Source organism: Aspergillus caelatus (genome assembly GCF_009193585.1).
Source record: "Aspergillus caelatus strain CBS 763.97 unplaced genomic scaffold BDV27scaffold_47, whole genome shotgun sequence".
NCBI classification, from domain to species: Eukaryota; Fungi; Ascomycota; class Eurotiomycetes; order Eurotiales; family Aspergillaceae; genus Aspergillus; species Aspergillus caelatus.
The window spans coordinates 51,942-79,633 of NW_022475310.1; the positions used below are offsets into that span (position 1 = coordinate 51,942).

The following is a 27,692-nucleotide window of genomic DNA, read 5'->3' on the forward strand; positions in this document are numbered from 1 at the left end:
TCTGTGCAAGGTATGTCATGATTGACAAGATATTGCAGGATTGGCAACGTCATGGACGGTGATTGATCCTATTGTTTATAATGCATTATTCAGCAGCACTTTTGGGTTGTATCAGCTGTATTTCCCTCGTGGGGTGATGATTAAGAAATTTAAGTACATGAGGCAATAAAAATGATGCTAACGCTATCATTGCTAGCCGCTTTCTGATCCGCAATAACAATCTCAATCGTAGAAAACGGAATAAAGACACTCGCTTCCCGTGCTGGGAGATAGCAAAATAAGCAACGAAGTAAGCCAAGAGCTAATCAGAAGTTAAAAGGATATCTGTAAGAACATGCTGGTATAAAAGTAAAGTTATGTATGAAGTAAAAGGAAAGGTGAAGGGATGCTCGACACTGCTCCTAAGTTGTCTGCGTGTGCACCTATGTATGTATGTAAACAGCTGGCATGGACGGCTTGCACCATGGAGCATTGAGATTTATCCTTGACGCTCTCGTGCGCCGTTAATAGCCATTCATGGTCATCCGCTGAGAGTTGCGGCTGAGCTCCCTGTCGGCCGAGGGACTGATGGGCCGGCTGCCACCACTGTGACCTCCCGCTGCACTGCTCTCCTTCAGAGCAAGAAGCTGCTTAGCACGGAAGGTCTCATAGTGGATCTGGCTTGTTGTCTCAATGAGGTCCTGGAGATGGGTGCGAGTGAGGAAGTTTCTCAGGTATACAAATTCGCAGTGATTCTCATCCTCCACATTGATAACACCCCAGCGGTTCTGTCGGCCGCGAACCTGTTGACCATTGACAACTATAGTTCTCTCACTACCAACCACGGCAAATGGAATGATGTCCTGCTTATGTATCAGAGGCAGATTGAGTACACGTATTAGAGAGGTGCAGACCTTGATTTGAACATTGACCGCGCGCTCCTCGTCATCGAGCTCGTCGTTATCATACGGGTACATCTTCAGGTTGTGAAAAGCAAACTCCTCCTTGATTCTTTCCTTGAACGCCTGACGTTCCTCGAGAGTAAGTGAATCGGCCTTGGCAATTACAGGAACAACATTGACGACATCAGATAACTTCTTTAAAACGACAATGTCAATGGGCTTGAGCCTAGAGTATAGTCAGCTCGGCCATATCTCGCCAATCCCAGAGGCTTCGGATCTTACGCATGGCCGGATGGTTGAATGAAGAACAAGCAGCAGTGAATACGGGTATCTTGAATATAACGGTCACGCTGAGCGGTAAGCTCCTTTCGAAGGTACGCGGAGTGTTGATCCTTGATGTATTTGACAATAGGGTCCCAGCTAGTAAAAGATTAGCTTAACTAACGCGAACATGAGAGGAACGTCATATACCATCTGTCATTATTAACTTGATCCCCGTATCCAGGGGTGTCAACAATGTTCAGCCTGAGACGTACGCCGTTTTCCTCAATTACTAGTTGCCGAATATTAACGGGGTACCTTCCGTATAAATGGGCGACGTTGACTTACTGTGGGAGACGGTCTGAATTTCCGTGGTCGAGCGCACAGGTTCATTAGGGGTCAGACGACCCTTCGAGTCAATCAAGTGGGAAGCAAAGATAGTGTTAATCAAAGTAGACTTTCCAAGACCCGTCTGGCCTTTCTCAACAGTCAGTTTGAGGTCAATGGTTTTCTATAGAGAAGTAGGTCAGGGAGCTCCTACCAACACACATCACGTTAAACTGGAAGCCACGTTTGAGGAGTTTCCTTTCAATCTGGGAGGTGATGCTGTCGAAACCGACATGGCTGCGAGGGAAAACAGTAGCCGGGGTGGTCGAATTCGAGGTAGTAGTGGTAGCCATGGTGGAGAGAACGAGTTACCTGGGGTTCTCTTCAATGAGCAGCGGACGGGATCAATAGGGGTGAGGTGAGTGTGACGACTGGAAGATCAAACACGATTTAGACTACCAAAGAGGTCTACTACTAGAAAGATGAGCTTTCTACCCCAGGTGGCTAGTTTGACTAGAGATGGAGAGATGCAGACCATCACCGGTATGGGCCCCTTTAATTGTTGTTGCGCTCTCAGGGGGCCACTAGTCTGCTTCGGGATTAGGCCAATCTCCGGACCAAAGTCAGCAATGTCGGTGGGTAGCTTCACTTTCCAGCGGCATAATTTTTTGATATCAGATACTCCCAATTCCCTTCAGTTACCTTCATTTCAGCAGATCTACTCCCAGACTTGGGCATCATGGCACTGCGATCGCTTTCATTTACCTCTTCCTCGCAGATTCTGCCGCGTATCTTCATGGCCTCCGAAACGATGTCTTCCGTCGGAGGACGATGGTCTCGAATCTGGCAGACTTCCAGGCAGACATCCCCCAATTTTTCTCGCACTCTTCTTAAAGCCGCCACATTGTCATTGAATATACCGGGGCTCCTGTCCGATGTCTGGGACTCTGTACTCCGAGCCGTACCAAAAAAGAAAACATCCCACATGAAAAAACGTCATAGACAGATGGCTGGGAAGGCTTTGAAGGATGTCAAAAGCATCAACACCTGCCCTGGGTGCGGTCAAATAAAGCGTGCGCATGTTTTATGCCCACACTGTGTTGAGAGTATGTGACTTTGCACCACCGTCTTGATCAGGTCCAAGTTCGACAATTAATGACTTGACAGATATTAAAAAGCAATGGAAGCAAACCCAAACTGCTTGAGAATGAAGACTGACAGTGTCAGTGAAGGCGAGGAAAGCGGTGGATTAACTGTGCTCTTGGGGCTTGTACTTTTACTATACATGAAGTGTCGGATATATATATGCTGCATGGCATTCGGCGTCTGGTTCTGACAGGGAAATTTACGTGTTTGTTTACAATATTATTTTGCCAAAAAAAAAAAAAAAAAAAAGACTTCCTCAATCGAATGGCCATATCTCGTACTTCCTGCTAAATTATTACCAATGCCTGCAAATTGCGTAGTATGTAAGTTTCTAAGAATGCCACTGTTGGCTCATATGAAGGCGGGCCTTGATGATCTCACCCGACGGTGAAATTGTCCCACTATTGTCGCGAATTACATCGACTTTGTTCATCCCCGCAGAGCGTGGATGCCTGCGAACTAGATTGTCCCCATACATGGTTAAGACATTTTACAATGGTAAGCCTTCGGAAATAAATTATATTACAACCGCCTATTCTGACATTCAATCATAGTCGAAACAGTATCTATCCTGCGGTTCCGCAGATAATGGTATGTATAGGGAGTTCCTCCATATTCTTACGCTTCCCCAAGCCGAACTTGTTTCCCCTAACTCTTCTACCACTCTCCCTTTTCTCCTATCCCGTATCTGATTAATGTTGTGCTAATAGTGTATAGCACACCCTACTGATATCTTTTCATTGGCTATAACCAACAAGCAGATTATATCGGCTTCTGGTGTCTCTGCTCTCAAGATTCACTCGACCGCTGACCTTGATTTCCCGTTAGTACAATCAATCGATGAAGCCCATAAACTTGGGTGTCATCATGTTGTAACTGATGGCAGTGGGTCGAGATCAGTGAGTGTTGGTTTTGGTGGTGAGATCAGGGTTTGGTCCTGTCATGATGGAACCTGGTCCGAAAATAAGACAGCCTCAGGTAATCGAATGTGCTTTAATCCTCGAGTGGCTTCTTATATTAACATCTGAACAGCTGGTAGCGCAGGATCCACTGATACTTGGGCAATTGCGTTGTCAGACGATGGCCAGTATCTTGCCGGTGTAAGCCAAGATGGGCACATTCGAGTGTGGGATTTGGATGCCAATGGCGAACAAATACGTTATTATGAGACCAAAGGTAGCTTTGGTACTTGCATAGACTTGGTAACCTGTCTACCTAGTTTTTCATCTCTTTCGGTCGCACTGACAGTCTCATATAGTCGGCAGATGGCCGCTTCATAGCTAGCGGGCATGAGAATGGCAGCGTCTATATCTTCAGCACGGAAACAGGTCGTATGCCGTTCAGCTTGTCAGGTACATGCCTCACATACATCCCTATAATCCCGCATATTTAATTGACAGGCTTATCTGATATCTTGCAGGCCTAGTGAAGCCCGTGCGAGCTGTTGCATTCTCCCCCGGGGGAAAGTTTCTTGCTGCTGGTGGAGACTCCAACGTGATCGTGTTGTATGACACTTCATCTGGCGAGCAGGTGGCCAATCTCCCAGGGCATTCAGCATGGGTCTTGTCGCTTTCTTGGAGCCACACGGGAGAATATCTTTTAAGCGGGTATGCCTTTCCTTTAACACCTGAACTGCTCAACAGATTTGCGCTAATGATATAGAAGATCATTCGATGGAAAAGTGAAGGTCTGGTCGATCGATACTAGAACATGTGTTGCAACGCATTCCGAAACGGAGAGAGCCGTTTGGAACGTCAAATGGCTACCGAATATTGGGAAGTCAGAAGGGTTTGCCACGGCCGGGGCAAGCCGCAGCATATCATTCTACAGGGAAGCTACAGGCGGTTGATTTGTTGACAAGTGCAATCCATGAGACTTAGGCATACTTCTGCAGATGTCTCAATAACAGATCGAGTAAATTTCCTGTTGACTGCTTAGAGAACTTTATACTTTTACCTTTCTTAGCAATGCATTTGTCTCGGCTACACCAGGCCATAATTCATGACCATCAACATAAGAAGCTATGCTGTCTTCAACATAGTCAAATTCCGCTACCGTACCAACTAGTGGGCCTTTTCTATTTCATTGTTTCGACAAGCAGACGGCGCATCCTTTTTAGAAAAGCGCCAAAGTCGCGATCCTCGTTTAAAATATCTAACTCCCTATTAAGAGCATCCCTGTCTACTTTGGGGCGTGTATGAAACACTTCGTAATCGCGACTAGACGTGCCGAGTTCAAACCAGGCTTCAGCTTCCCAATCTTTCTCGAGTAGGTGGCTAAAGATGAACTTCAGGCGATCCTCCCGCCCGGCCCCCTCAATCCGAAGACAAAGATAATCCTGCCAGAATTCTAGCTCTGGTATGTTTAGGCGGGCCTGTGCATCGAGATGCCGGGCATGAGCCTTCTGGGCTTCCACTTTCTGGGTTATAGCCTTCTGTGTCTCGTTGATTTGTTGTTTCAGGCGATCTCGCTTAGCGAGACGAGAATCGCGCTCCATCGTTACAGATGAAATTGTGCCATGCATCTCGGCGGCTTCGGCGGCTTCCTTCTGAATAGTTTGGTCGTGAGTTTGCGACTTGAGATTCAAGATTTCGATATCCCTCTGTTTCATTCGTTGGTCCTCTAAGCATGAATTAGTCACAGTACCTTTGAGTGTCCACATATACGCACCTTGTAGTTCTGCCAACCCAATCTTGAACTGATTCCTCTCCTCCAATATTTGTTTTCTGCCTTTCTCAATGAAAGCATCGAATCGAGCAGTGAATTGGGCCATGCGATTGCGTAGATCCTCAAAACCGAAGTCTATACTAGGCAGTGAATCAGCCATAGAAGGTGCATCTGCTGATGTGAGAGGTGGACGCATGCCACTAGTCGATAATGAGGGTTCGAAAGAAGAAGCCATGATGAGTGAGCGCAACGCCTAATTCTGATGTCATTCACGTTTTAATCATAAACAAGTAAGGAAGGGTATAGTTCCACTAAAAAATGTGGTAATTCTCGTCTGAACTGTTTGTTGCGGTGCAACAGTCGCACTAAGACTTGGCAATGACTTTGGCAAATAAGTATCACGTGATTCTAATGCGGGACACTTGATACGTGTTTATGGCGGTAAGAGGTGGCAGATATGTCAATTAAAAAAAAGCCATTAACTTGCGGTGCATGCATTAGTATATTTATATATGCTTGACGACCATTCCATATGTTCACTTTTCAATGGCCGGTAGAAGCGCATATATATGACCACACCTGCGAAGAAGTTGCTCGTGTCTTTTAAGCTAACCTGAACTGCGTCATTGAACGCCCTACTGGTCGGTTCTCGATATGCTTGCAAGGCTAGAGCTTGTACATATCGTCAGGAGCCAAGAGAACCCCCATGGATGAACATTCTGCCAGTGCTCTACAATATGGGCACTTGGGTAAAGCGGTATACCATCCGGAGACACAGATTTGGGAATTTTCCCGGACGTTGGCTTCGCGTAGGTTTCTCTGGACAATACGAATCGTTTGCTGATTTCCCTCATACTGACTCTGACCCTGCTATAAGCACCTCGTATAATCTTCGCTGAGGCAACGAAGACCACTATCACATCGCCCCTTACAGCCCCACAATCATCACAAATCGAGAACAAGAGTCTCGTCTCAAAGGTTTACCCCGAGCTTGCAGCTTGCTGGCCGCTCGTTAACAATGAGACTCTCTCCCATACCGTCACAACGACAAGCGAGATATGCGACCCTTTAGTCTCGTCACTCTTAGACCTGGGGTATGCAGTGGACCTCGAGAACGATGAATCGGGGAGCCGAACTGTCCCGATCGCAGTAGTTGCGTCGGGCGAGTGTGGCAATGCCATTTCCTTATACAAACTGGACGAAGATTGGGTGGACTTGAAGCTAGGTACAACAGTCCCTATGCGTGTCCCCTCCATTGAGGAAACCGGAAGTGCCGAGTGGTCTGCACGAGGCGCCCCTGTCCGCCAGATATGTTTTGCGCGCACCGTGGAAGAGAAGCCAACGTGGATGGCGGCCCGATTTCCTCACTCTACCTTGGTGTTCCGGCCACTCTATCATAGGCGGCCTATGCCTGCTCACACATGCCACAAAAGCAATCAGATGTTGCCAAGTAGCTCCCGTGCTACACGTCTAGATGCAAACCCATTGGTGGAAATATCCAATTCTCAAACTGGCGGCTCTGCACATGCAGCCGTGACTTTCAATCCTTGGTACCAGAAGCAAATCGGCATTGTTGATGAGCGGGGAAGCTGGAGCATTTGGGAGATATCTGGTCGTCACAGACAGAATAAAGGTAATTGGACTGTTGCACGCGTCAAATCCGGCGCACTACCATGGCTGGATTTTGGTGACAGCCACGATATAGACGGTTATCCTCGACATGATGGATGGGCGGCCATAGAGTGGGTTGGAGATGTCAATAGTTTAATTGTCTCTGACAGGCGTTGTCCCATGCTCTATCGGACGGAAGACGATCAGGCATGCCCTTACCCTATAGAGCTTGGTCTGAAGAAAAATTCGGAGTGGATTTTGGATGTTAAGCGGAGCTCCTGCAACGTATCCAATATCTTCATCTTAACGACATCGCGGGTCTTCTGGCTAGATGTGAACACTGACTTTGTTGTGGCCGCTAAAGATGGGAAAAAACCCTCCCTTTTTCCTCGCTTGTCCTGGCGTCACTTTCGAGATCCGGAAGACACTACTTTGCGATTGGCACATCTCTCTATATATGAGGACCTCTATCTTGTGCTGTACTCAAGACTAAGCCACGTTGCACTGACTTTCCATTGCCCTGCAGTATCCACCAGCCATGAAGACATAGAACCTATGCCCGATCCCTTTGTTTTAGATATCCCGTTGGGGTCTGAATATAACGTCGAGTGTCAACCTAGCCTGTCACGGTTTTCATCACTCGTTTTCAGAAGTATCATGCATCTACCATCGACGGCGGGAATAAGAGATTGTGATCCGGGCGTGAAGCTTATAAAGCTTTTCATGTTAGACTCACGCCTATCTGTTCATGAATCAATATATGTTGGGCCTTCCGATAACGGTGCTTCGGGTAGGCAAGACGTGGAAAATAATATCATCCGGTTGAAAAGGCGCTATGGAACGACACGCCAAAGGCAATTGCATTCATCACAGTCTTACGGGGATTTCATAGTTGATGACTGCGACGAGTCTGTAGTAAGCCCTGGAACGCCTACTCTCCCAGATACTGGGATTTCTAATATTACACCACTTGCAATTTCCCAATGGGCTATCGACTTCTCGCAGGTTTATGAAGTTGCAATTGGGAGACTCATGGTTTCACCGGGAGGCGATCCCGGTCAGAGGCATGAGAAGGGCTTTCAGGAGTCTCTCAAAGAGTTGAAAAGAAAGATACCTGCATCTCCAGCGAGCCAAGCGGCTAGTCAGACTCTGTATGATTCATGAAGAAATATATCGTTTAAACGCCATGGTACTGACTACCCCTAGGCTTGAAATTCTTGGTCACAGCTCGTCATTAGATGATGTTGACCAGATTGCACAGGATGTCGAGGACTTGCTATCTGCGCTCTTAACAGATAACACATGCACCCACAGACATCAACAGCTTGTAATGCAACTGCCTGGCCATCTAAATTTGCGATCTACCAAGCCTATTCAATCGACAGAGTCTTCTAGATCTGGCCTGATAGAGATATATGACCAATCAGTCAATGATTGGCTTACCCTGTCCCATAATATACCTATTCGCGCACGAATCACGAAGGAAAAAATCATCCGAAATGTTGCAACTGATTTTGCCTTGGCACGGGTCGCAGCGCATAGGATAAATTATGAATCGAATGGAACTAATTCCCAATCATCAAACCAAAGAGAAGGTGCGCTACCATCCAGTTCAGAGTTTACCTCGGAGTTCAGGAGCGGGAAACTGGCACTCTTCCCGTCTGCCATACCAGGAGAAGGTGACTGGAGTAGCTTCGCAACCGAAGACCGTGGAACATCTGATGAAAATTCGGGATTCCTTAACTCAACCCTAGCTGCTTTTACCGATTTCGATGGCGAGCGGAAGCGGTTTGTGTCTCCAAATGTGACAAATATATTACAACACTGGCTACCGGGGACAGACCCAGCTACATATGACTGGCAAAGAACCGTACAAGCACTGGAACTGGAGGAATCGCAGTGGGACACTAAGGATATGACCCCAAAGCGCAGGTTGAAGAAAAAGAAAGTAGACTCTTTCGCCCCTCGTCCAGCGACATCAGCAGCACCTACTGTCCGAGAATGGGGCAGCCAGCCTGAGATCAATGAACAGCCCATGGTGCGACTTCAGAGCAGTCAGGTCATAGAAGACGACCTTCCTATGACCCAAGTCGAGCGAGGGGCGTTTGGTGGCCGAGAAGCTGGGAGGAAAAGTACTGTGAAGGCAAAAAAGAAGAAGCGAGCGGCTGGCTTTTAGTCGCCTAGGTTTGGTCTCTTTCTGCTCGAGTAAGGCTAAAAGAGGGGAAGGGGAGGAAGAGAGCGAAAAAGGAGGCGAAGGAGGTAAAAGGGAAGAGGTGTAGTCATTTGTCCTCCTTGGAAATCAATAGCGAAATGAGAAGGATATGAATAAGAGAAATTACATTTTTTAGCCTAAAATAGATTAAGTTCATTGTTTCATGTAGAGAGTATGGGTGGTTACTGCATTTTTCCCTTTCAGATAGTTGATATATATGTAGCCTTTGTGCCTGGCCTGGGCCGAGAGAATCACATCATTTACATCTTACCAACAACACCCATGAATACTTTAAATATTGGCTTGCCCTCTTCCGCTCCGACTAACTGATCTTGTTCCCCACCAAATCCCTCGCCTAACGCTACCTCAGAAGAGACACTTCCCCTCCATCCTCCTTTAAACAAAACGGACCGATCATTCGACCATGTCTGAACACCAGTACAAATTTAACATCACCATGAGCTGTGGCGGTTGCTCTGGGGCCGTAGAACGAGTACTGAAGAAGTTGGAAGGTAGGTGTTGTTTCTCTCTCCCCCCTCTTCTTCCCCACATCCCCTGAACCTCGACTAGAACCCCCCTCCCCCCAAAATCATGCATAGATAGACCAAGAGGAGAAGGCAAAGAAGAAGAGGGAAAAAGAAAAAAGAAAAAAGAAAGAAAGAAAGAAAGAAAGAAAGAAAGAAAGAAAGAAAAAAAGAAAAATACTCCCTGGCATACTAGTGATGCGTAAATAATTGACCACGACAATGGCTATCTAGTAATCTACGGAACATAGATAACTCGCAGCTCACTAACTCTTTTATTGTCAGGTGTCAAATCTTTCGATGTCAGTCTGAATTCTCAAACTGCCACCGTCGTGACGGAACCGTCCGTGCCATATGAGAGAGTGTTGGATACTATCAAGAAAACTGGGAAGACAGTCAATGCTGGAGAAGCAGATGGGCAAACCATGGCTGTGTGAGTGGAACGCTTTGCCGACAGGTGGCCACACTTTCGAAGAACTCGGGTCGATGAATTGATGGATAGCAAGCCGGCATATGTTGCGATGGAGGCAGGAGTCCTTTGATCTGGCCTCTCTTGAGATGGTCATGACAGAGCTGCGCTTAAAACCTCTGCTTCTCACAATTAAAACTATTTCCCCTTTACTCTTCTCTCAAGAGGCGAATGCAAATGGTTTACCTTAGGTCGCCCTAAGGGTGCTGAACAGTTCTGAATACTCAGGTGCAGACTTGTTTTTTATCATGGCCGTAGTAGATTATCACGATGTCAATTGGCATACATTTGGGTATTATGCTTATCATATGTATGTACAGTATCCATGCAGGAATCGACACTAGAAACTAGATCTGCTGGATTCAATGCAACAGAGCGCCCATAAACAGACCAGCTCATCAACCTAATCCACAATAACAACTGTTCTACCTTCGGGCACTGAGTGACAGGGTTGAGATCGATCGCCTCTCCTCACATAGGTAGGGCGGTCTAGTTCTGGTGTGTATCGTGTGTGTGGTTGTTGTTCACAGATTTTCCTGCAAGAGAAGTTAGTCAACGTGTCCGCGGCATCGAAAGAATGGTGGACGAGTTGGGAAAAGAAGGACACGTGTAGAGATGACTGCGTAAACAGACTACTGTATTCAAAACCATACCGTGGAAAATTATGCGAATCTTGGAATGGCCGCTCTGTGTATGCAGACTCGACCAAGCCAGCATCATGGTATCTTATGCCCGAGTTATCCATCATAGCATAACATTGGGCAGGTGAATGCAGTGAATCTCGAACAGAAGGCTGCTTTGAGCTGACATTACCCGGCACAGTAGTGTTGTAGGAAGGATGATGTGGGAGTTGAAAATAGGCCTGCTGAGTAAGGGGCTCCCGGGCATGGTCTCTATAAAAGTGATGTTGTGCCGGATACTCCATTGGAATTGGGGCCTGCGAATCAATAGTACGAACGAAATCATCAGCATAGTGCCTCCGCCATTGGGTATTTCCAAGCGCCATGAGAGCGTGGTCATTAGTGTGGCCCCGAGTAGACTTATAAGACTCTGATACATTAAATGGTTTCGTGCTCTCATTGGTGTAATGGTCTTGATGGAAATTCGTCTGTTCGCTAAAGTTAGAAGACCGCCCAGGAACAGCTCTATCAGAGCAGTGCGTCGTCGGAAAGGCCATTCCGGCCTCTGGCAAAGGGCGGAGCTGTCCCTGCGACCTCCACTGCGTGCGAGTTTCATGTGATTGGTTACGAGGTAGCGATTGGCGTCCTGCAGGTTCATAGTCTTCCTGGAGCAGGGTCCCTGGTTTAAGATCATGATGGGTAGCAGATAAACTGGACACCTGGACTTTCCCTAATTGGGACTCTGATTGAGGAATGGGATCAAACGGTGCTAGATATCTTTTACGAATATGGATATCACCCTGAACAGGAGATTTCCCCGGTGGATATCCCAAGGCCATATACCGTTCTCCCGTGAAAGCATCCACCGGGTTGCTGGTACGAGCGATGTGAGAAAGGCCCTTATCGACATTGACAGGTTCGTAGTAAGCCACGCGCCTTCTTTTTGGTAGTTGGTCTTGCGTCCTATCTTCAAGGAATGGGCGTTGGATATCCTTGTATTGGAGACGACGTGGTGTTAATGAGCGAATAGAGCACCCCCCCGACATCCTTCCGGCAATGTGATCTAATAGGCCATTATCCAGGGTATTGTTTTCCGGTGACAAAGGAGGTTCAATAGAAGGTAAGACACAGTCCTGTGGGTTGACGTTTGGTCTGCCTTGAATAGGGCCAGATCCAGGTTGGTTCCCATTGTTCCCAAGGACCTTCTTAGGGCCACTAACGAAGACAGGGGCATTTGGTGGGTCACCTTGATGGAGTAGATGCTTAGCCCCAGAAGACTCTGGAGCCTGCACCACTTTGAGAACAGCCTCTCTTTGACGAGGTGATCGGGATATAGGATATACCTCATATGGCTTCTCTAAAATTAGCACGACGTAGTTTTAATACTTAACCGGCAAGAATAGTTATGTTAGGTGAAAGACTAGTGCACCTTGAGAACTTACACGGCGTTCTGCCACAGGGTCGATAGCTAATATGTGCGGCCCAGTAATCGTGTTCCCGTACGGTGCGGCGGAAATCTGCCGATGAAGAACGCCTTGGACTGGAGCATGGTCCCTATTAACCTCGAAGTTATCCTGCCAGGGCTGCTGTGTAGCATATATAGGTCTTCCCTGATTAGGAGAACTGACATAAAGCTTGCGTTGGTCAGTCCGGTTGGCTGCATTCCTATATCGGTGGATGGCGCGGTCCCAGGCTTGGTATCTGCTGAAGCCGCGGCGGTCAATTCTTGGCCTTTTAGGAGCTATTCGAATAAAATGAAAACCCGGCGGGGCTTCCTCATCCGAGGTTTCCAGGTGATGTTCTCGATGGGTAGAGTTTGAGTAATTGACTGGCTTCATTTGAAGGTCTTCTGCACGTGGATGGCTCGAAATGATCTTCACACTGTAGTCCCGATCCACAGCCTGAGGTATGTCACCTTCAGTATCACTATCTTCATCATCAGAAATAACAATGACTTCGCGGAAGACATCCTCAAGGACTGTTTTTCCGTTTTCATCATCGCCTCTCCACTCCACCAATTTGGCTAAGGTAGGTTCTTCAACAATACTTCTAGCCTCGTGGAATGATGTGGTTTTGAGAAGACGATCGTAATCAGTATACACATGCCGAATATGGGCCACGACTGCTAGTTGTGCTCGGCGAGCGAGGGGTAACTCAACTGCCGTGCCCACTTTGCGTTGACCCTTCCGTTGATTTAGTACGATTATCTCGCGCCTGCTTTTAGCTGGTGCAGAAATGCTTCACATACTTTTTGAAACGCAGTCTTGATGATTTGGTTCAGATCGTTGTCTGGTATATTAGGGAAAAGATCCTTCAACACATCCCGAGCCTCAGTGTTAATGGTGGTTTGAGAAGATTCTGAGTTAGTGCGTTTGCGATTTTGTGTATAGCTAATGTTTCGAAATGGCATTGCCTTGCCTGTTGGTGTGAGATAGAGACCTAAATCCATACATACAGTCGCAACAACAGCACTTGGAAAATGATACCCAATCCTGTGCACATGCTGAGAAAGATTGTGGGTGTGCATATGCGGAGTTGTCTGCCAGGTAAGCTCAAGAATTAGAGAAGAGAAGTAGGCTAAGTAAAAACGGAGCGGCGGCGACGGGAAGAGGGACGGATGGGAAGAGAAACGTCTGTTGGCCTACCGTGACAGCAAAAACGTTGAGACCATCTTTTCGGCATATTTCCTTGCATGCAGAGGTGAGCTGGGGATTGCCAGCGGGAATGAAGGTATAACCCGGAGGGGCCTTCGCTTCAAACGATATCTGCCACGACTGTCAAGATCCTCCCGAGAAAGCCAACGACACAATAACATACAACACTCCGAAGCTTTTTCTTCTCTTGTGTAACGGATTCCATGACCACCTTATGCTTCCGAGCGGCCCTTTGAGCGGCCCTACTTGAAGCACGCCTGGCAAGAGCCGAAGCGGGCCGTCGAAATACTCGCGCCATGCGGTGGGTGTTTGGTTTTCAAATCACTACAGAAGACAAGCATTCATTATAACAGTGCCTCCTCAAGCACGCAATGCACGAACAACAGCTGAGCTCGGCGAGCTGGCCATGTAGCTCGGGAGAAGAAATAATAATCAGTAGCGTGCCATAGCTTGGTAGGACCAGTTAGTGATTCATCTCTACACAAAGAACACGTGCAGCTCTAGAGGAAAAAATGGAGCTAGATAGGATTATAACCGTCCGGTGCAGCCACTGCTTTGCAATCGTTGAAATGGAAGAAAAAGAAGGAAGGAACGTGGCCAGATTGATTGAAACTATGCTTGCAGGGCAGCGCCGCGGACCAACATACAGATAGAAAGAGAGATGCGGAGGGTAGCAACCAGCCGATCATTTGCAGCCTAACGCGGGCGCAGGAGGCGCCTACCTGTTTCGGCTAGGCTAGTCCCAACTGAGCGCTGTTCCAATTCGACGAATGTTCTCTTGAGACTGGCCCATACCACCTTCCTTACTAGTCATGAACATTGCGGTCATTTGAGCTTTCTTTACACCTTTAAACACCATGAGTAGTGCCACTCATGTGGATCAGCGAGCTGTCATTCAGGCCTACCGTCATCTTTACCGGCAAGGACTGCGGGTGATTAATTATTCTACTCCATCGCGCCATGTCCTTCTCCGAACTTTGCGATCTTCGTTTCGCTCGTCTCCTCGTCATGATTTCGATCCACACAGGATAGCCAACACTCTACGCTTCCTCCAGCGAGCTGCCAACGCTGCGGGCATGGAACATAAGATCGTGAAGAATTTGATGATGGTTAGGTACTGGGAGCAACCCCAAGTGAGAAAGGATTTGCGATTGTAGGTGACATATGGAGAAAATGAAAGTACTGCGAGAGTGCTACCTCTAACTTGTGAAGATTGAAAGGGCTAGGGATTGACCAAAGAGAGTCCACTCTACGCAGAGATGCCAATGAGCAATTTAATTTGACATTAATGCTTCTGAATGAGAGCTTAGGGACATGCCTCAGATAATAAGGGGTAATATTACTCTTCGTTTTAGACATCGGTTAAAGTTGTACTTCATTATGTGATACTAGAAAGCCAGAGGAGTTGGGTCCAGCAGAGATGTAGTGCGTACGAAATACAGTCTACGCCTTTCGATTTAAAATACACATCAGTGATGACCCCTGTTGAATAACAGTATATGTGCGGTTGAGAAGTGTAATTCCTTAGGTATTCATTATTCTTTCCTCTTTCATTTTCGCGTTCATTTTTTTTTTTTTCTTATTTTATTTTATTTTCTTTTTCAGTGAATAAAGCTAAGATTCACGGGGTTCCGCCATCAGAACGATCTGGCAATCATGCAACAAATCAGCGGTCGATCCCGGCCTCTGATTGTCACATGCTTTGCCTTCCTTATTCCGGCACTTTCGCAGGATATTTATTCCTTCTGGTTGCAACATAACTTCGGCAACTCAGCTTTTCAAAAGACTAGTTAGTACCGCCTATGTTTTATTCTCAGTCAAATGTTGCCTCCGGCCCTTCATGAGCGGGCTCATCACTTCTTTGCTGATCGAACCCGTCGTTCGGCAAGCCCGTCGTCTGTCACAGCAGACTGAAGAATCCGGCTCGCCTGTTACTCAAGCTTCGAGCATCTATGATTGGTATTCTTCAGACAGAGGCGAAGACGACTGCGATAACATCGCGAGAGGTGTTATGTCATATTCAGAGCAAGAAATGCATCCTAATATAGGGGCTTATGGTGAATATGTAGCCTCCGAAGACAGCCCCTCGTCCGTTGTGCTTTGGCCGACTGGCTTCAACGACCAGAACCACGAAACCGAACCCCTTTCTCTGTCGCACCGTGCTAGGCAGATAATTGACAATAACGTTTCTGAAATCTCAGACAACCATGCGGTTATCATACATGGGAGCGATTTGGCGGAACCACGGCTGGCCACCTCAGTTGCTATCTCTACACACGATGCCTCTCAACAAACAAGCTCAACCCTGCGGGGAACCCAGCGAGTATCGCAGAGTCATCTTAACCTAGTTGATACGGGTGGACACTCTTCGCTTCCAGAAGACGATGGAATGGGTGCCTTGAGGAAAAAGATCCATGCCATCCGGGATCTAAACTACAGTAGCATGGAGCAAGCACGTATGATCCACGACTTAATGACAGAAAACTATAATGCTTCTCGAAGTAATCTGGATGACCAGACGATAAGAATAACACCGTCACTATTCAGGCCCCCAAGCTCGGATCGATCTGTCATTCCAAATCACCGTTGGAGCAGTCAATCGTTTGACCAGCAATGCCTAACCCCTGCTACCCCAGCTTCGATCGCACATCAAGAAAATCAGTATTGTTTGACAGCTGAAGATTTGAAACCAACTTTTTCCCCTAGAGATGAATTAGAACTGCCCCCTGAAGATATTGATGATACGGATGCTGAAGAATTCGAGGAGGCTTGTCTAGGTTGTCGACATTATAAAAGGAATGTCAAACTACAATGTTACGCTTGCAAGAAATGGTATACTTGTCGATTTTGCCACGATGAGGCAGAAGACCATCACCTCGATCGGCCAAAAACAGAAAGCATGCTATGCATGTTATGCGGGCATGCTCAACCTGCCACGCAATTTTGTAGGCAATGCGGCGAACAATCTTCGCAGTACTATTGCAACATCTGCAAGCTCTGGGACAACGACACTAGCAAAAGTATCTACCATTGCAATGACTGCGGAATCTGTCGAATCGGCCAAGGCTTAGGCAAAGATTTTTTTCACTGCAAGGTAGGCCACAACGACCAAATGAAAGGATAATTGCGCTCATAGGCGATTGCTGATAAACAATGTTAGACGTGCTGCGTCTGTCTGCCTATCTCGATCGAGAATACGCATCGATGCATTGAGCGCTCGACGCAGTGTGATTGTCCTATCTGTGGGGACTACATGTTTACATCCCCTGAGACCGTCGTCTTTATGCGGTGTGGACACAGCATACACCAAAAGTGTCTTTCCGAGTATTCAAAAAATTCATATCGCTGTCCAATATGCAGCAAAACTATAACGAATATGGAATCTACCTTTCGAAACCTGGACCGTACGATCCAAAGTCAACCTATGCCCGCTGAGTTCAATGACACAAAAGCCTTAATCTACTGTAACGATTGTGGTGCAAAGTCTGTCGTTATGTACCACTGGCTGGGGCTAAGATGTGATATGTAAGCTTATTTGGATGACCCCCAGTTTGACGGTCACTAACGAGCCAGGTGCGAATCATACAACACTGCTCAAATTCGATTATTGAGCGGAAACGCACTGGATTCAGTCGAAGATGGTTATGCGAGAGAAGGCTTCATAGCGTCTCGAACAAGGTCATCATCTCAAGGCACGGGCAATATTGCGCTCCCAGTATTGACAACATCGATACTTGACACCAACTCCGGCCAGGATATCCACTCAAACGCACGACCCAATGCACCAATATCAGCTGAGTCAAGTGAGCGATTCTCCTACAGTATCAGTCGTGGCCGTGCTGTTTCCCCAGTGATCAGTAACTATTTTGGCATACCCCCCGATCGTGGCTCTGAGAGACCAAAGTCAACGTCATTCTTTAATGACCGAGCGCCCAAGGAGAATGAAACCGAAAATAGCGGCGAAATTCGCTTTTGGGGTGCGAAGTTTAAGTACAGGTATGGATTTCTTAGTCGAGGGACTGAGTCGGTCGATGGAACCTCAGAAGCCGGCAACGGTGATGATGATGATGAGCGGTCATATTGCAGCAACTCTGAGGAAGGCAACTCTGAGGAAGACGACGACGACGACGATGATGACGAGAAGATAGATATCTTTGGACACAGGTGAAGACGACGAAATAGCCAATCTTCTCTCAAACGCCATTACTGCTTTATTAGTAGATACCCAGCACATTCGCTTTCAGTCATGGGTCAAATTGTATGACGGCAGAGTAGCATTCTACGCCTCTGTCTTTTCCCATTTTATCCCTTACTCACTTTAGTGTCGATGAGCATGTCTAGCAGTTCTGTGGTGTTCATAAAGCATTGGTGTCCTGGAACTTTGTCAGTACAATCAATTTTTGGTGCTTCAAAACTCGCTTCATCGTCCGGGAGAACAGCGTTCGACTCGTATGAGCCAGCCATGGGACATTCTCGGATCTTACCAGAAACTTACGATAACACTACACGGACAGGAGCTAGCGTGTCCGAGAGACTGTTTAAATATAAACTGGGATGATCATATAGGCGACTGGGGTTGAATAGAGGCGTCGCTGTGCCTATCACTGAAGCCATACAACTTCAGCACCAAAAAGCTTTGTATGTACATATATTTGTCGATGGGAACAATGTTCCTTGTTTGTAAAGGATCCCAGAAAAAGTGAACGTACGTGATGATGTCTAGTTAACTACACGTCCATAGGTGTAGGACTTGACTAGTAGTACCTCCTACAAATAATAAAACTACTATTGGTTCGTTTCTGGAACTGCTGCAGCATTCCCAGGCAACGGGCGCTAGACGATGGTTGAGTCGCCTATTCGCTAGCCAAAATCTTTTTGGCCAGCCGAGACTTGGAAGTCGCTCGCATTCCAACCCATGGACCCTCATACATCTTTGACTGCTGCTGCTGCTGCTACTACTACTACTACTACTACTACTACAACTACAGTCGATGCTAACTAACTAACGTGACTGGTAAGCGAGTGACGCATGTAAGCTGGCGACGCAGCTCTATATAAGTTGTATTCCATATAAAATGGTACCTTTATAAGTCAATTATCTCAATAACCAGAACTAGTAGTTATGTAATACTTAATATAAATATATATATAGGAAGTGTAAATATTATATATATTTTAATTCATTTTTAATATATTTTTCTAAAGCTCTAAATATAAATGTCTCAGATCCGATGATGACTCTGCATGATGACTGTATCGTATACCCGTGCATATACAGCTCGGAGGCCGAACGGCGACGACGGATCACATATCCGTTGACTTTTCAATAGTGTATAGTAGCTCATTGTCAGTCTTATCTTGTTAGGAGAATAAGGGGCCTCTTCTGGATATAAAGTTAGCCGAATGTTAATGGAAGAAGAAGGCAAGAATCAGTCTTCTGTCTGCCTGATATCTACTGCTTAGCTTTCGGCCTACGTACCCTTACCTAGTTGACAGGTCTTCTACCCTCAATAGTAGATATTTCCTTGACAATAGATATAGATATATTACACAAAATACATTATAATTAATATCATTTAATATAATATTTAATATAGAGCTCTGTCTATCTAATATATATATTTATAGTGATAAAATAGATCATATACTAGAATATATATCTCTGCTGGCTCTGGTTGTTGAGATAATTGATTTGTAAAAGTGCCTTATTATATGGAATACAAGTTGGCCCGCTGAACTACATGGCCCGCTCGTATACAGAATACGTTAGTTAATAAGCACCTGGCGCACGCAAGTACCCTGCGCAGCTCTGTATTCCATACAAATCAGCCCTTTTTAGTATTCGAATATCTCAGCAACCACAAGCTATAATAGTCCCAAATCCAAGAGAAGTATATAATAGTACTTAAATATTAATATATAAAGCAGAGAAACTTATACAAGCAATACTTCTTTCGGTATTGAATATTACAGCTATATTTTTGATATTTCTACTTTAGAACGTAAAGTTAAGAAGAAAAAAATTCAAAAAAATTATTAACAGCCGTATTTACCCTATACTCTATTAAATATTAATTATTGTATCTTTACTATCTCTGGTTGCTGAGATGTTCAAGTAGTAAAAAGCGCTGATTTGTATGGAATACAGAGCTGCGCAGGGTACTTGCATGCGCAGGGTGCTTACCGAATACGTTAGTTAGGTTACTGGCGCTTACCTAAGCTAACCACCTGCTTGCGGCCTGCATTACTCAGGCAGCATTCCTTCGATGGCCTTCTCCAGAATGAGATTAGATAACAACCTTGTTTCTGCGATATGAATAAATGGATGCACCCACACACACATGGTTGAATGGATGTATTACCTCTTTGCTCTTCTCTTCTTTCCCTACTGTAGTCTGTGAACCCTCACCATCACCTACAACGTAGTACGTTCCAGTCACTTCCGCCCCGGCACTTTGACCTTTACGCCCCCCTTCTAAAACGAGATACATCTCTCTGCAGACCAGGGTTCGTGAAAACTGCCCTGAGTTCCTTTTTCGAGTGCTACATTGAGAGAGTATTATCTGTTTCTGTCGACCAAGGCCTATACTTGACGTCACCTTTCGATATATTCCGGTCCCTGCTAGCGACAACCGCCCTTGGATGCGAGTAGCATAGCCTCATTGCTCTCGAAGGTCATGATCCGTCGCAACTCAGATATTGAGGTTCAGCTCCCTGGTGCTACAGGTACTGCAGATGCTGTAAATGAAGCAGACATAGAAATGCTGTCAGGGGAGCAAGCACCACCACTGAGCCTACCCACCCGCCTCGCCGCCCGCTTCTCTCGAAAGTCGAGTGTGGTTCGCCGCTCCTCGGCTGTCTCCTCTCGTCGAAGTTCGGTCTCATCTTTACACTCACACCACTCGAATGCTTCATCTCATGGCGCGTCTCCCTCCGATAATATCGCGCAACATCTCCGGCGAACTTCCATTCTCGAGAGCCGGAAAGCGAGGCTCGCAGACCGTGCTCTGCATGCAGAGAAGGTGAGGCTTCGCGCCGCCCTTAGTAAAGCCGCCTCCAGGAACTTGCAGAGGGAAGAGAGAGCCCTGGCTGCTCAGCAGGCTCGAGAGCGACTATTGGCGGAGATCACCGCCAAGTGTGAAGAGGAAGTTCGTCGCGCCAAGAAGAAAGCTGAAGATAACCGGGAGAGGAAAGCTGCAGAGCACGCCAGACTTCGCTTGGAAATGGCAGAGAAGTTTGCAGAGGCCGAAAAGCGGCGTGTAATCTATCAGCAAAGTCATCGACGCCACCGCACAGGCAGCTTACCTACTAGCGAAGAAAAAAAGATGGCTAAGGTGGTCAGCAGTTCACTCACACAGGATGCAGCCGCGAGGACTATCCAGCGAATATGGAGGACCTATCATACCAGGAGGGTTATGCAAGAGTTTCGAACGCTGGATTTGACACCCAATCGGATTCGACACATGGATTTTGAGGATGTTGGGGCCCTGCTTTCGGAAAACAAAGTCCTGACTGTAACAGCTCATGTCCTTCAACTTTGCGGCCTACAAGATATGGAAAGCGGTACAATGGGCGGAAGGGGCGCTGTGCGCACATTTCTCAGCAGTTACTTGATCGTAACTCATCCAACTGAGGTGCTGAGCAGCAACGGTGAACAGGAGCAGGATTTGATTGCAAAAGCTCGTGAGCTCATTCTAGCATTTCAACAAACCACGCCACTGCTTTTATCCGGCTACCGCCTGACGCCGGCCAATTCTACGGAGCTTCAGACAGTGTGCGAGGCTTACAATGTCTTCTTTTCGGCCTTTCATGCTTGGAAGACTCATGACTCTAGCGTCCTGATCGAAATCATGCTGGCCCAATTTGTTGAGCTGGAGCTTATCTGGCAAACGGTCAAGAATGATCGAGCTGGCGGTGTGGCAGATGATTATCGTCAGGGCATCAGGCAAAACCAGATTCTACTTCTCGCCCGGCTGAAGCGCCTCGCCGGCTCGGAAAGAGCAATGCAAATGGTACGGGATGCTTTGAAGAAGGCTAAGCGCGAGACAAACCGTACTACCTCTCGGCAAGCCATTCCACGGTCGGCAGAGGTCGCGCCTTCATCGACCGAAACGCTCACTGAGAGTGTTGCGTCTCCTATCAGCGACACTTTTAAAAATGTGGAGAGTGCTGTTTTGAGGGAGTTTGAAAGGCAGCGAATCTCCCCGCATGAACGCTTCACAAGGATTTTAACTGCCCTTCCAGAGAACCGTGTCTTAGTACACGAACTTCTCATCAATAAGGAGTTCAAGATTGAAGAGACACAGTATACGGAGCCGCGTAAACAAATTATGAATCATATGTGCGATATGATGCGCAAAGATGTGGATGCTGGGCTAGGCACGAACTGGACTGTGGCTATGGCTACAGTAATTCAGGATCGATTACTACGTTCGCTCCGCCCGGGCAATTCGCTTCATGTGCTGATTAGCGAAGTGCTGGACCCAAAGTTGGTTGAGAATCAATGTAATGTTGGTGCTTTCTCTTACGCTAGCTTCTTCGACTTCATGAGCACCATTTTACCGAAGCTTTGTGCTCCTTACCGGGATCCTATAGTCAAGACCTTTACGGAAGACACTTCGGGAGATGAAATTGATCGTCTGGCGAGGCTGATGGGGATAATCGACTTGCTGTCCCTCGATCATACGAACTTTATGATCCAACTGGCTGCCCCTCAACTTATCCAAGAGGCGCCTGGCTATGAACAAAGAACCTTCGAGAGGGGCCTTCGCGACGGATCCTTGAGCTTGAGGAAAGCTAGGCGTTTCTGGCGAACACATCACAAAATTATCGTAGACGAAATCCGGAAGCGTGACCCGGATAATATCAATGGGGAGCCTCAGCCGCCTGCCTCAAGGATTTATGCACAAGGCCTCGTGGATCTTGTTCTGAGCAATGCACCCGTGTCTGACGATCTAGTTCCTGAGACCTTAGAGCTGGACCGCCAACGACTACAGAGACTGCACGCACAAGCATTCAAAATTGTGGCCACTGCGTCTATTTTACTGGCAGCTAAAAATTTACTCAAGCGTGACGTGCGATCGCAATGGAAAGCTGAAGCGGATCGTATAATGTCTCTGCATTTTGGTGATATTGAACTTAGTCGAGTACAGTCGATTCTGGAGTCAACACACCCAATGCCTTCTAATGCCAGCGCTCAACTTGCGGCGACCATCCGGCGGGTACTGGCACCAGCCGCCAAGGCGTGCGCTACTGTTTCTCCATCTGCGGCAACACAGACGACGGTTGAGATTCATACGAATGCGCCCATACAAGAGATAGCGGATGCCCAAAACCCGGTGAACTCTGATAGAAGTGAGGCTGGTGCGGCTAGCTTCGCAGACCCTGTTGCGCGGCTCATTCTTTCGCGTTTGCGCGCCCATATTCTCTCTCGCCTTAGTGCTTCAAGTGCGGCCGAGAGGATTCGAACCACGACGACAGCCAGCCAATGCTTGGCCGGTGCAGGAATGCCCGAGTTTGTTAGCGAGGTTGGCAAGTTGACTGAAGAGCTGGAAAAAGTGCGTGAAGTAGACTGGCTGTGCCATGGTATGGTCTATGAGCGAATATTAGGAGAGGGCGTTTTGACAGGACCTAGGCCTTGAAGTGGTTATCCGGAGGAATCTGCGCTGAGCATGTTAGACGGGCGGTGTTTTTCTAGGTTTTTTTCTTCTTACCATCTTGCTTTTTAGGGTTTGTTCCCTCTCACTTCACAATAACATGGAATCATTCATGAGCATAACAATGATCTGGTATCTTACAATTTTTAATATGGTTTTCTTTTTCTTTTCTTTTCTTTTCTGTTTCTGTTTCTTTCCACCCCTTTGATCGGTAAATGTTACTCAACGCTCCGAGGTCGCTTCTATAGCCAGTAGGTATCATAGATTAATCTACCCAGAAGCCTATCTAACCCCACACCCCCCACTACAGCAAAGATTCTGTCCGCTCCCAATCCACAATACCAGCAAGCCTTCTAAACTAGGACAAACGAACAAAAATGTTGGATAGAAAGGAAGATATATCCACCATGTCCGAAAACCCAACTGCCTCTGCCTCCCTCACACTGCTGTCAGATTTGACCCCTCCATCCCTCGATCGCACGTGGTTGACCGCACCCCATCCCTCTCTCCCCATTGTTGCGACCTGTAGCTCTGATAAAACTGTCCGTGTATACTCGCTAACCAACTTTCGGCTTCTCTCAACCATTTCGGGCGGCCACAAACGCAGCGTGCGCACATGTGCCTGGAAACCACACGTGCAAGGCGAAAGTGTTCTGGCGACAGGGAGCTTCGATGCAACAGTGGGGATCTGGCGACGGTGGGACAGCTACGGTCGGGCAGAGGATGGCACAGATGCCTGGGGCTTGAGCTCAGAGATACTCGACGGCAATGGGCGTGATACTCAGGAAGATGAAGAAGATGAAGAATGGCGATTTGCGGTCCTCCTAGATGGACATGACAGCGAAGTCAAGTCGGTGTCATGGTCGCCATCCGGGATGTTGTTGGCGACATGCTCCCGGGACAAGTCAATCTGGATCTGGGAAGACCTGGATGACGGTGACAACAATTTCGAGACCGTGGCTGTCATGCAGGAACATGAAGGCGATGTAAAATGCGTCGCCTGGCATCCCGTGGAGGAGTGTCTGGCCAGCGCCAGCTACGACGACACCATCCGGTTGTGGCGTGAGGATATCGACGACTGGGGCCAGGTTGCGTGCATCAAGGGTCATACGGGAACTGTCTGGTATTTAGACTGGGAAGGTATTGACAACGTGCCATCTACTGCTGCGGTGTGTGAGCAGGGCACATCCCTGTCTGCTGAATGGAAGGACCAGCATGCCATGTCTGGCCCTCGTCTCGCCTCATGCTCCGATGACAGAACAGTCCGCATCTGGAAACGGAGGCCTAAAGAACAGCAGGCACAATCGCAGGTTAATAGTACGAGCATACCTAGTATCATCCGGCCAGCAGGCACCGATGAGACGTGGGAAGAAGACGTTCTTCTCCCACAAATGCATGAGCTCTCCATCTACGCGGTTGCATGGAGCAAGCGTACTGGGTTATTAGCTTCCGTCGGTGCAGATGGACGCATCGTGGTCTATGAGGAGCGGTTCTTGACAACACCAGCACGAACGCTAGACACCGATGCTCCTACAGATACTTCTGCTAGTACATCTCGAACTCATACAGAATGGGTAGCTATTGCGATATTAGAGGGTGCCCATGGCATCTACGAGATCAATCATGTTGCATGGGCCAGGCGCGCGGACAGATGCCGAAAAGAGAACGAGGAGGTCCTTGTCACAACCGCTGACGATGGGAGTCTTAAGGTCTGGGCCCTTCGGAGATAGCTCTTCGGGGTGTGAAGGAGATCCCGATGATTTTTGCAGTGAGAGGTGATTACATGCCGGTTGAATATATCGGACAGCCAGCGGATAGAAAGGGTTGCGAAATCGGCATTGTAGAACACAAGAAAGTAGACATCACTAAGTTGGAACATTGGGATCGAAACTCCATCCACTGTATTTGCGTTGCAGCTTTCATGTAGCCACATTCATGTCTATGTACCTTACTGATTTGGAGAAGCTGATGATGCTAACATGGTCAACACACATGGCAACAGATGGTACTCTGGGGGGAATAGCATAGAGAAGGAAAAAGAAGATAACACGAGGATTGTCCACGAAGAATGAAAGACTCGTACGCGACTTGCTCAACTTGGATTTATGGTTGTTCGCTGATGCTGTCGGTTCACGCCATCTTCGTCGCTGTCCTCTCCCACTGCGTAATGTTCTCGCGCCATGTCTGGCGAATGGAGATCATCGAGCTCGGACTCATCAAAATCTCCCGCCTCTACGTCCGGCCCTGAGCGTTTGTGTTGAAAGCGCTCTAGAACGGATGTCCCACTCACATCCTCGTGGTACAGGCCTTGATACCTGCGATGTTGTTGTCGGCTGCGCCAAATAAAGAAGCCCCAGACGGAAACGCCAATGATGACAACCACGAGGACTGCCTCTCCAGACTTGGCATAGGCCTTCCATTCTGCCTGTTTCATCCTCTCCTTCTCCTGCTCTTCGGCTGCAGTGCTGTTCGGATGGCCACCCACGGATGTTTGAGGCAGTTTTTCACCATCGATGCGCGAGTCTGCAGGGCTACCACCGATACTTGCTATATCGACCTTCATGAAGCGATCAAGCATGTCTCGAGTCTGGCGAGGGAGATCGTAAGGCGCCATGTGGCTAGAGTTGTAAAGGAGAACATAGGTCAAATTTCTCGCGTGTTGATAAATACCCGCTGGTTCACCCTCAAAAGTCCAATCATGCCGGGGAGCCCAGACACCCGGTGATGTCTCGAAGCCGACTCCACCACCCCATTTCATATTGTTTATAAGCTGCTCGGTTCCGACGTGGTTGCAAATGAGGTCTTTATCACCGCTAAATAGAAGAACTGAAATCCCCGATTCGAGTAGACTGGGAAGTAATTGAACAGCTGGCACTGACTTTTGCGGAAGAAAAGAACTGCTGACAGCCCCTGAGCATTCCTCCCACCCTGACTTCTTTTCAGGGTTTATATTCAGAGCTTTAACAACGTCCGCCCGGCGTAAATACGGCTTCACATCCTTTAGATCCTGGGGCCAGTTCATGCCACAAGACGGAGCTGTATCGCGGAGGCGGATATCATACATGTTGTAGCATTTGTTGTCAGAGTCTAGAGTCTTCGACAGAAGCTCCTGCAACACTGTTTCACAGTCACCGATATGTATTTTATCTTTTCCACCTGTCTCCAACTTCGATTGACAGACCGACTGTAACACTTCTAGGCTCTTCGCGGTCCGACTGTCTTCTTTGATGAGGCCTTCTTCGTATGCGAAAGTCAAGTAGGAGGGATACTGATCCGCAGGAGAGATCCAACCGTTGCCTATTAAAAGACCACGCAGGTTCCAAGGGCTCACTGCGTTCTTGTTCCGATCTAAAATAGCCTTGGCAATATATGGTATATGCTGACCGGCGTAGGACTCGCCCGCAAGATAAATCTGCTAGAGTCAGAATGTTATGGCTAGGAGATAGAATGGCAACCCGGGGAATTTCATACGTCATCACTTTCATATTCCGGGAAAAGCTCAAAGAACTTGTCCAAGAATATAATGAAATGCGCGGACATCTCGTCCAATTCATGAAGATAACTGTCGGTATTAACGTAGCTGAAGCCGGTTCCAACCGGCTGATCCACAAAAAGTAGATTGGCAAATTCATCCCAAGAACCTTCGTTGTACTCCAACGTAAGGTTGTCCTTCAATCGATATGGGCCAACCTCCATCAATGCACCATCCATTGAGCTACAGCCCGGGCCACCGTTTAGCCAGATTACAGTCCGCTGACGGTTGGCAATATGGCGATTCTGGTAATGCCAAAAGAAGAGATTACCATTGTTCTGCGGGTCCACCTCAATATGCCTGTTTCAGAAAGCCGCGGTCAAAACCTCTGCAATGGAGTCCTGTGTGGTTGGGGGGGGGGACGATGTATCAACGAGATCCGGTGGTATTGGCGAACTCACCCAGCATGCATCTTCAGTAAGGGTCCATCAGGGGCGCCTGGCAACGAGCGAACATAGTAATCCGCAGCTGACTTGGCCGAAGTCAATTGTGGGCCCCATAAGACGAGCAATGACAGAAGCCATGATGGCTTGAAGGAAAAGGAGAAGGTATCGCCCGTTTTACTTCTGGGGAACCCACGCCAGATTGCAGAAAACATGCCTCAGGAAACAACGAGGGCCGATGTAGGTGGTAGAACAACAACGAAAGTAGGGGTTGTTGTTAGTAATGTTTAGGGTCAAAGGTCCTACGAGGACAAGAGCAGCGCCCAAGTCCGCATGGATGGTCCTTCTGCTGCTCCCAAAGATCGAGATGTAAGTAGACGTTACAGCGGGACGATTTAGCGAAGGATTAACGAATCGGAGAGGAGGTAGGAGAAGAGAAATTGAAGCTCCTTTGCTGCCACGCTACCCGCAAGCCCGTCAATCGCACCAAATAAAAATGTCAAGAAAAGACGGAGACGACGGAGTGGCCTTGAATGGAGTCGTTTCGGCAGCAATTATCGTACTACGTACTGCAGTAATTCCAGACCGCTTTCGAATGGGCCGCCAAGATCTGCCGCTCGAGCGAGTATCCGTTTTTCCTTGTTAATTTTCAATACCGTACCAATCGGAACAACTGCGGAACTCCTATCATTGCCTGTTTAGGGGATCTATAGGGCAACGATGAACATCTTTTAAGTCTTTCTGTTCGC

The 27,692-nt window shown here is 47.5% G+C and overlaps 12 protein-coding genes across 12 annotated transcripts; 8 read left to right on the forward strand and 4 right to left on the reverse strand.

Moving 5' to 3' along the window:
* Positions 1–105: 105 nt before the first annotated feature.
* On the reverse strand, positions 106–1,980 carry aspD (septin aspD). The gene is made up of 6 exons (XM_032066218.1): positions 1,684–1,980; positions 1,491–1,619; positions 1,353–1,434; positions 1,164–1,301; positions 894–1,107; positions 106–842 (listed from the first exon to the last, which is right to left on the reverse strand). The coding sequence occupies exons 1-6, from the start codon at positions 1,820–1,822 to the stop codon at positions 504–506; spliced, it is 1,041 nt and encodes a 346-aa protein (XP_031929750.1). The 5' UTR covers positions 1,823–1,980; the 3' UTR covers positions 106–503.
* A 155-nt stretch (positions 1,981–2,135) lies between these two features.
* On the forward strand, positions 2,136–2,852 carry BDV27DRAFT_124945 (mitochondrial 54S ribosomal protein bL32m). The gene is made up of 2 exons (XM_032066219.1): positions 2,136–2,575; positions 2,637–2,852. The coding sequence occupies exons 1-2, from the start codon at positions 2,209–2,211 to the stop codon at positions 2,672–2,674; spliced, it is 405 nt and encodes a 134-aa protein (XP_031929751.1). The 5' UTR covers positions 2,136–2,208; the 3' UTR covers positions 2,675–2,852.
* A 187-nt stretch (positions 2,853–3,039) lies between these two features.
* On the forward strand, positions 3,040–4,608 carry BDV27DRAFT_87512 (SKI complex subunit WD repeat protein SKI8). Its single transcript, XM_032077838.1, has 7 exons — positions 3,040–3,113; positions 3,170–3,206; positions 3,333–3,593; positions 3,648–3,817; positions 3,874–3,967; positions 4,036–4,222; positions 4,281–4,608. Exons 1-7 carry the CDS (start codon positions 3,111–3,113, stop codon positions 4,462–4,464), a joined length of 936 nt encoding a protein of 311 aa, XP_031929752.1. The 5' UTR covers positions 3,040–3,110; the 3' UTR covers positions 4,465–4,608.
* An 8-nt stretch (positions 4,609–4,616) lies between these two features.
* Positions 4,617–5,611, reverse strand: BDV27DRAFT_87529 (kinetochore Spc25 family protein). The gene is made up of 2 exons (XM_032077839.1): positions 5,286–5,611; positions 4,617–5,237 (listed from the first exon to the last, which is right to left on the reverse strand). Exons 1-2 carry the CDS (start codon positions 5,515–5,517, stop codon positions 4,693–4,695), a joined length of 777 nt encoding a protein of 258 aa, XP_031929753.1. The 5' UTR covers positions 5,518–5,611; the 3' UTR covers positions 4,617–4,692.
* Positions 5,612–5,774: 163 nt separating this feature from the next.
* On the forward strand, positions 5,775–9,355 carry BDV27DRAFT_87531 (uncharacterized protein). The gene is made up of 3 exons (XM_032077840.1): positions 5,775–6,091; positions 6,160–8,044; positions 8,100–9,355. The coding sequence occupies exons 1-3, from the start codon at positions 5,989–5,991 to the stop codon at positions 9,067–9,069; spliced, it is 2,958 nt and encodes a 985-aa protein (XP_031929754.1). The 5' UTR covers positions 5,775–5,988; the 3' UTR covers positions 9,070–9,355.
* Positions 9,356–9,364: 9 nt separating this feature from the next.
* BDV27DRAFT_124950 (copper metallochaperone ATX1) lies at positions 9,365–10,354 on the forward strand. The gene is made up of 2 exons (XM_032066220.1): positions 9,365–9,617; positions 9,915–10,354. Exons 1-2 carry the CDS (start codon positions 9,530–9,532, stop codon positions 10,064–10,066), a joined length of 240 nt encoding a protein of 79 aa, XP_031929755.1. The 5' UTR covers positions 9,365–9,529; the 3' UTR covers positions 10,067–10,354.
* On the reverse strand, positions 10,355–14,011 carry BDV27DRAFT_124955 (DUF2293 domain-containing protein). The gene is made up of 6 exons (XM_032066221.1): positions 13,536–14,011; positions 13,364–13,483; positions 12,967–13,257; positions 12,161–12,901; positions 10,752–12,070; positions 10,355–10,634 (listed from the first exon to the last, which is right to left on the reverse strand). Exons 1-6 carry the CDS (start codon positions 13,668–13,670, stop codon positions 10,502–10,504), a joined length of 2,739 nt encoding a protein of 912 aa, XP_031929756.1. The 5' UTR covers positions 13,671–14,011; the 3' UTR covers positions 10,355–10,501.
* A 148-nt stretch (positions 14,012–14,159) lies between these two features.
* BDV27DRAFT_124957 (uncharacterized protein) lies at positions 14,160–14,867 on the forward strand. The gene is made up of 2 exons (XM_032066222.1): positions 14,160–14,525; positions 14,585–14,867. Exons 1-2 carry the CDS (start codon positions 14,230–14,232, stop codon positions 14,697–14,699), a joined length of 411 nt encoding a protein of 136 aa, XP_031929757.1. The 5' UTR covers positions 14,160–14,229; the 3' UTR covers positions 14,700–14,867.
* A 268-nt stretch (positions 14,868–15,135) lies between these two features.
* BDV27DRAFT_124960 (RING finger and CHY zinc finger domain-containing protein) lies at positions 15,136–18,099 on the forward strand. The gene is made up of 3 exons (XM_032066223.1): positions 15,136–16,466; positions 16,533–16,897; positions 16,946–18,099. The coding sequence occupies exons 1-3, from the start codon at positions 15,213–15,215 to the stop codon at positions 17,538–17,540; spliced, it is 2,214 nt and encodes a 737-aa protein (XP_031929758.1). The 5' UTR covers positions 15,136–15,212; the 3' UTR covers positions 17,541–18,099.
* A 1,572-nt stretch (positions 18,100–19,671) lies between these two features.
* BDV27DRAFT_87597 (IQ calmodulin-binding motif domain protein) lies at positions 19,672–23,315 on the forward strand. Its single transcript, XM_032077841.1, has one exon. It carries the CDS (start codon positions 20,050–20,052, stop codon positions 23,011–23,013), a length of 2,964 nt encoding a protein of 987 aa, XP_031929759.1. The 5' UTR covers positions 19,672–20,049; the 3' UTR covers positions 23,014–23,315.
* Positions 23,181–24,939, forward strand: cia1 (iron-sulfur cluster assembly protein CIA1). Its single transcript, XM_032077842.1, has 2 exons — positions 23,181–23,279; positions 23,339–24,939. The coding sequence occupies exon 2, from the start codon at positions 23,406–23,408 to the stop codon at positions 24,756–24,758; it is 1,353 nt and encodes a 450-aa protein (XP_031929760.1). The 5' UTR covers positions 23,181–23,279; positions 23,339–23,405; the 3' UTR covers positions 24,759–24,939.
* Positions 24,940–27,460, reverse strand: kexA (serine-type carboxypeptidase kexA). The gene is made up of 3 exons (XM_032077843.1): positions 26,962–27,460; positions 26,500–26,860; positions 24,940–26,440 (listed from the first exon to the last, which is right to left on the reverse strand). The coding sequence occupies exons 1-3, from the start codon at positions 27,156–27,158 to the stop codon at positions 25,121–25,123; spliced, it is 1,878 nt and encodes a 625-aa protein (XP_031929761.1). The 5' UTR covers positions 27,159–27,460; the 3' UTR covers positions 24,940–25,120.
* Between the last annotated feature and the right edge of the window lie 232 nt (positions 27,461–27,692).

Excerpts from the sequence above, each read along its gene's own strand:
- aspD (XM_032066218.1), bottom strand. The coding sequence starts at position 1,822 with ATGGCTACCACTACTACCTCGAATTCGACCACCCCGGCTACTGTTTTC. Across the intron at positions 1,302-1,352 it reads CAAGTTAATAATGACAGATG|CTGGGACCCTATTGTCAAAT; the intron begins GTATATGACGTT and ends ATCTTTTACTAG. Across the intron at positions 1,108-1,163 it reads ATTCAACCATCCGGCCATGC|GCTCAAGCCCATTGACATTG; the intron begins GTAAGATCCGAA and ends ACTATACTCTAG.
- BDV27DRAFT_124945 (XM_032066219.1), top strand. The coding sequence starts at position 2,209 with ATGGCACTGCGATCGCTTTCATTTACCTCTTCCTCGCAGATTCTGCCG. Across the intron at positions 2,576-2,636 it reads ATGCCCACACTGTGTTGAGA|ATATTAAAAAGCAATGGAAG; the intron begins GTATGTGACTTT and ends ATGACTTGACAG.
- BDV27DRAFT_87512 (XM_032077838.1), top strand. Across the intron at positions 3,818-3,873 it reads TTGGTACTTGCATAGACTTG|TCGGCAGATGGCCGCTTCAT; the intron begins GTAACCTGTCTA and ends AGTCTCATATAG. Across the intron at positions 4,223-4,280 it reads GGAGAATATCTTTTAAGCGG|ATCATTCGATGGAAAAGTGA; the intron begins GTATGCCTTTCC and ends ATGATATAGAAG.
- BDV27DRAFT_87529 (XM_032077839.1), bottom strand. The coding sequence starts at position 5,517 with ATGGCTTCTTCTTTCGAACCCTCATTATCGACTAGTGGCATGCGTCCA. Across the intron at positions 5,238-5,285 it reads TGGGTTGGCAGAACTACAAG|AGGACCAACGAATGAAACAG; the intron begins GTGCGTATATGT and ends ATTCATGCTTAG.
- BDV27DRAFT_87531 (XM_032077840.1), top strand. The coding sequence starts at position 5,989 with ATGGATGAACATTCTGCCAGTGCTCTACAATATGGGCACTTGGGTAAA. Across the intron at positions 6,092-6,159 it reads TTCCCGGACGTTGGCTTCGC|CACCTCGTATAATCTTCGCT; the intron begins GTAGGTTTCTCT and ends CCCTGCTATAAG. Across the intron at positions 8,045-8,099 it reads CAAGCGGCTAGTCAGACTCT|GCTTGAAATTCTTGGTCACA; the intron begins GTATGATTCATG and ends GACTACCCCTAG.
- BDV27DRAFT_124950 (XM_032066220.1), top strand. The coding sequence starts at position 9,530 with ATGTCTGAACACCAGTACAAATTTAACATCACCATGAGCTGTGGCGGT. Across the intron at positions 9,618-9,914 it reads AGTACTGAAGAAGTTGGAAG|GTGTCAAATCTTTCGATGTC; the intron begins GTAGGTGTTGTT and ends TTTTATTGTCAG.
- BDV27DRAFT_124955 (XM_032066221.1), bottom strand. The coding sequence starts at position 13,670 with ATGGCGCGAGTATTTCGACGGCCCGCTTCGGCTCTTGCCAGGCGTGCT. Across the intron at positions 13,258-13,363 it reads TCAACGTTTTTGCTGTCACG|ACAACTCCGCATATGCACAC; the intron begins GTAGGCCAACAG and ends CTTACCTGGCAG. Across the intron at positions 12,902-12,966 it reads TCAAGACTGCGTTTCAAAAA|GGTCAACGCAAAGTGGGCAC; the intron begins GTATGTGAAGCA and ends AATCAACGGAAG.
- BDV27DRAFT_124957 (XM_032066222.1), top strand. The coding sequence starts at position 14,230 with ATGAGTAGTGCCACTCATGTGGATCAGCGAGCTGTCATTCAGGCCTAC. Across the intron at positions 14,526-14,584 it reads GTGAGAAAGGATTTGCGATT|ATTGAAAGGGCTAGGGATTG; the intron begins GTAGGTGACATA and ends TAACTTGTGAAG.
- BDV27DRAFT_124960 (XM_032066223.1), top strand. The coding sequence starts at position 15,213 with ATGAGCGGGCTCATCACTTCTTTGCTGATCGAACCCGTCGTTCGGCAA. Across the intron at positions 16,467-16,532 it reads AAGATTTTTTTCACTGCAAG|ACGTGCTGCGTCTGTCTGCC; the intron begins GTAGGCCACAAC and ends AAACAATGTTAG. Across the intron at positions 16,898-16,945 it reads CTGGGGCTAAGATGTGATAT|GTGCGAATCATACAACACTG; the intron begins GTAAGCTTATTT and ends CTAACGAGCCAG.
- BDV27DRAFT_87597 (XM_032077841.1), top strand. The coding sequence starts at position 20,050 with ATGATCCGTCGCAACTCAGATATTGAGGTTCAGCTCCCTGGTGCTACA.
- cia1 (XM_032077842.1), top strand. The coding sequence starts at position 23,406 with ATGTTGGATAGAAAGGAAGATATATCCACCATGTCCGAAAACCCAACT.
- kexA (XM_032077843.1), bottom strand. The coding sequence starts at position 27,158 with ATGTTTTCTGCAATCTGGCGTGGGTTCCCCAGAAGTAAAACGGGCGAT. Across the intron at positions 26,861-26,961 it reads TTACTGAAGATGCATGCTGG|GCATATTGAGGTGGACCCGC; the intron begins GTGAGTTCGCCA and ends TTTCTGAAACAG. Across the intron at positions 26,441-26,499 it reads CGGAATATGAAAGTGATGAC|ATTTATCTTGCGGGCGAGTC; the intron begins GTATGAAATTCC and ends TGACTCTAGCAG.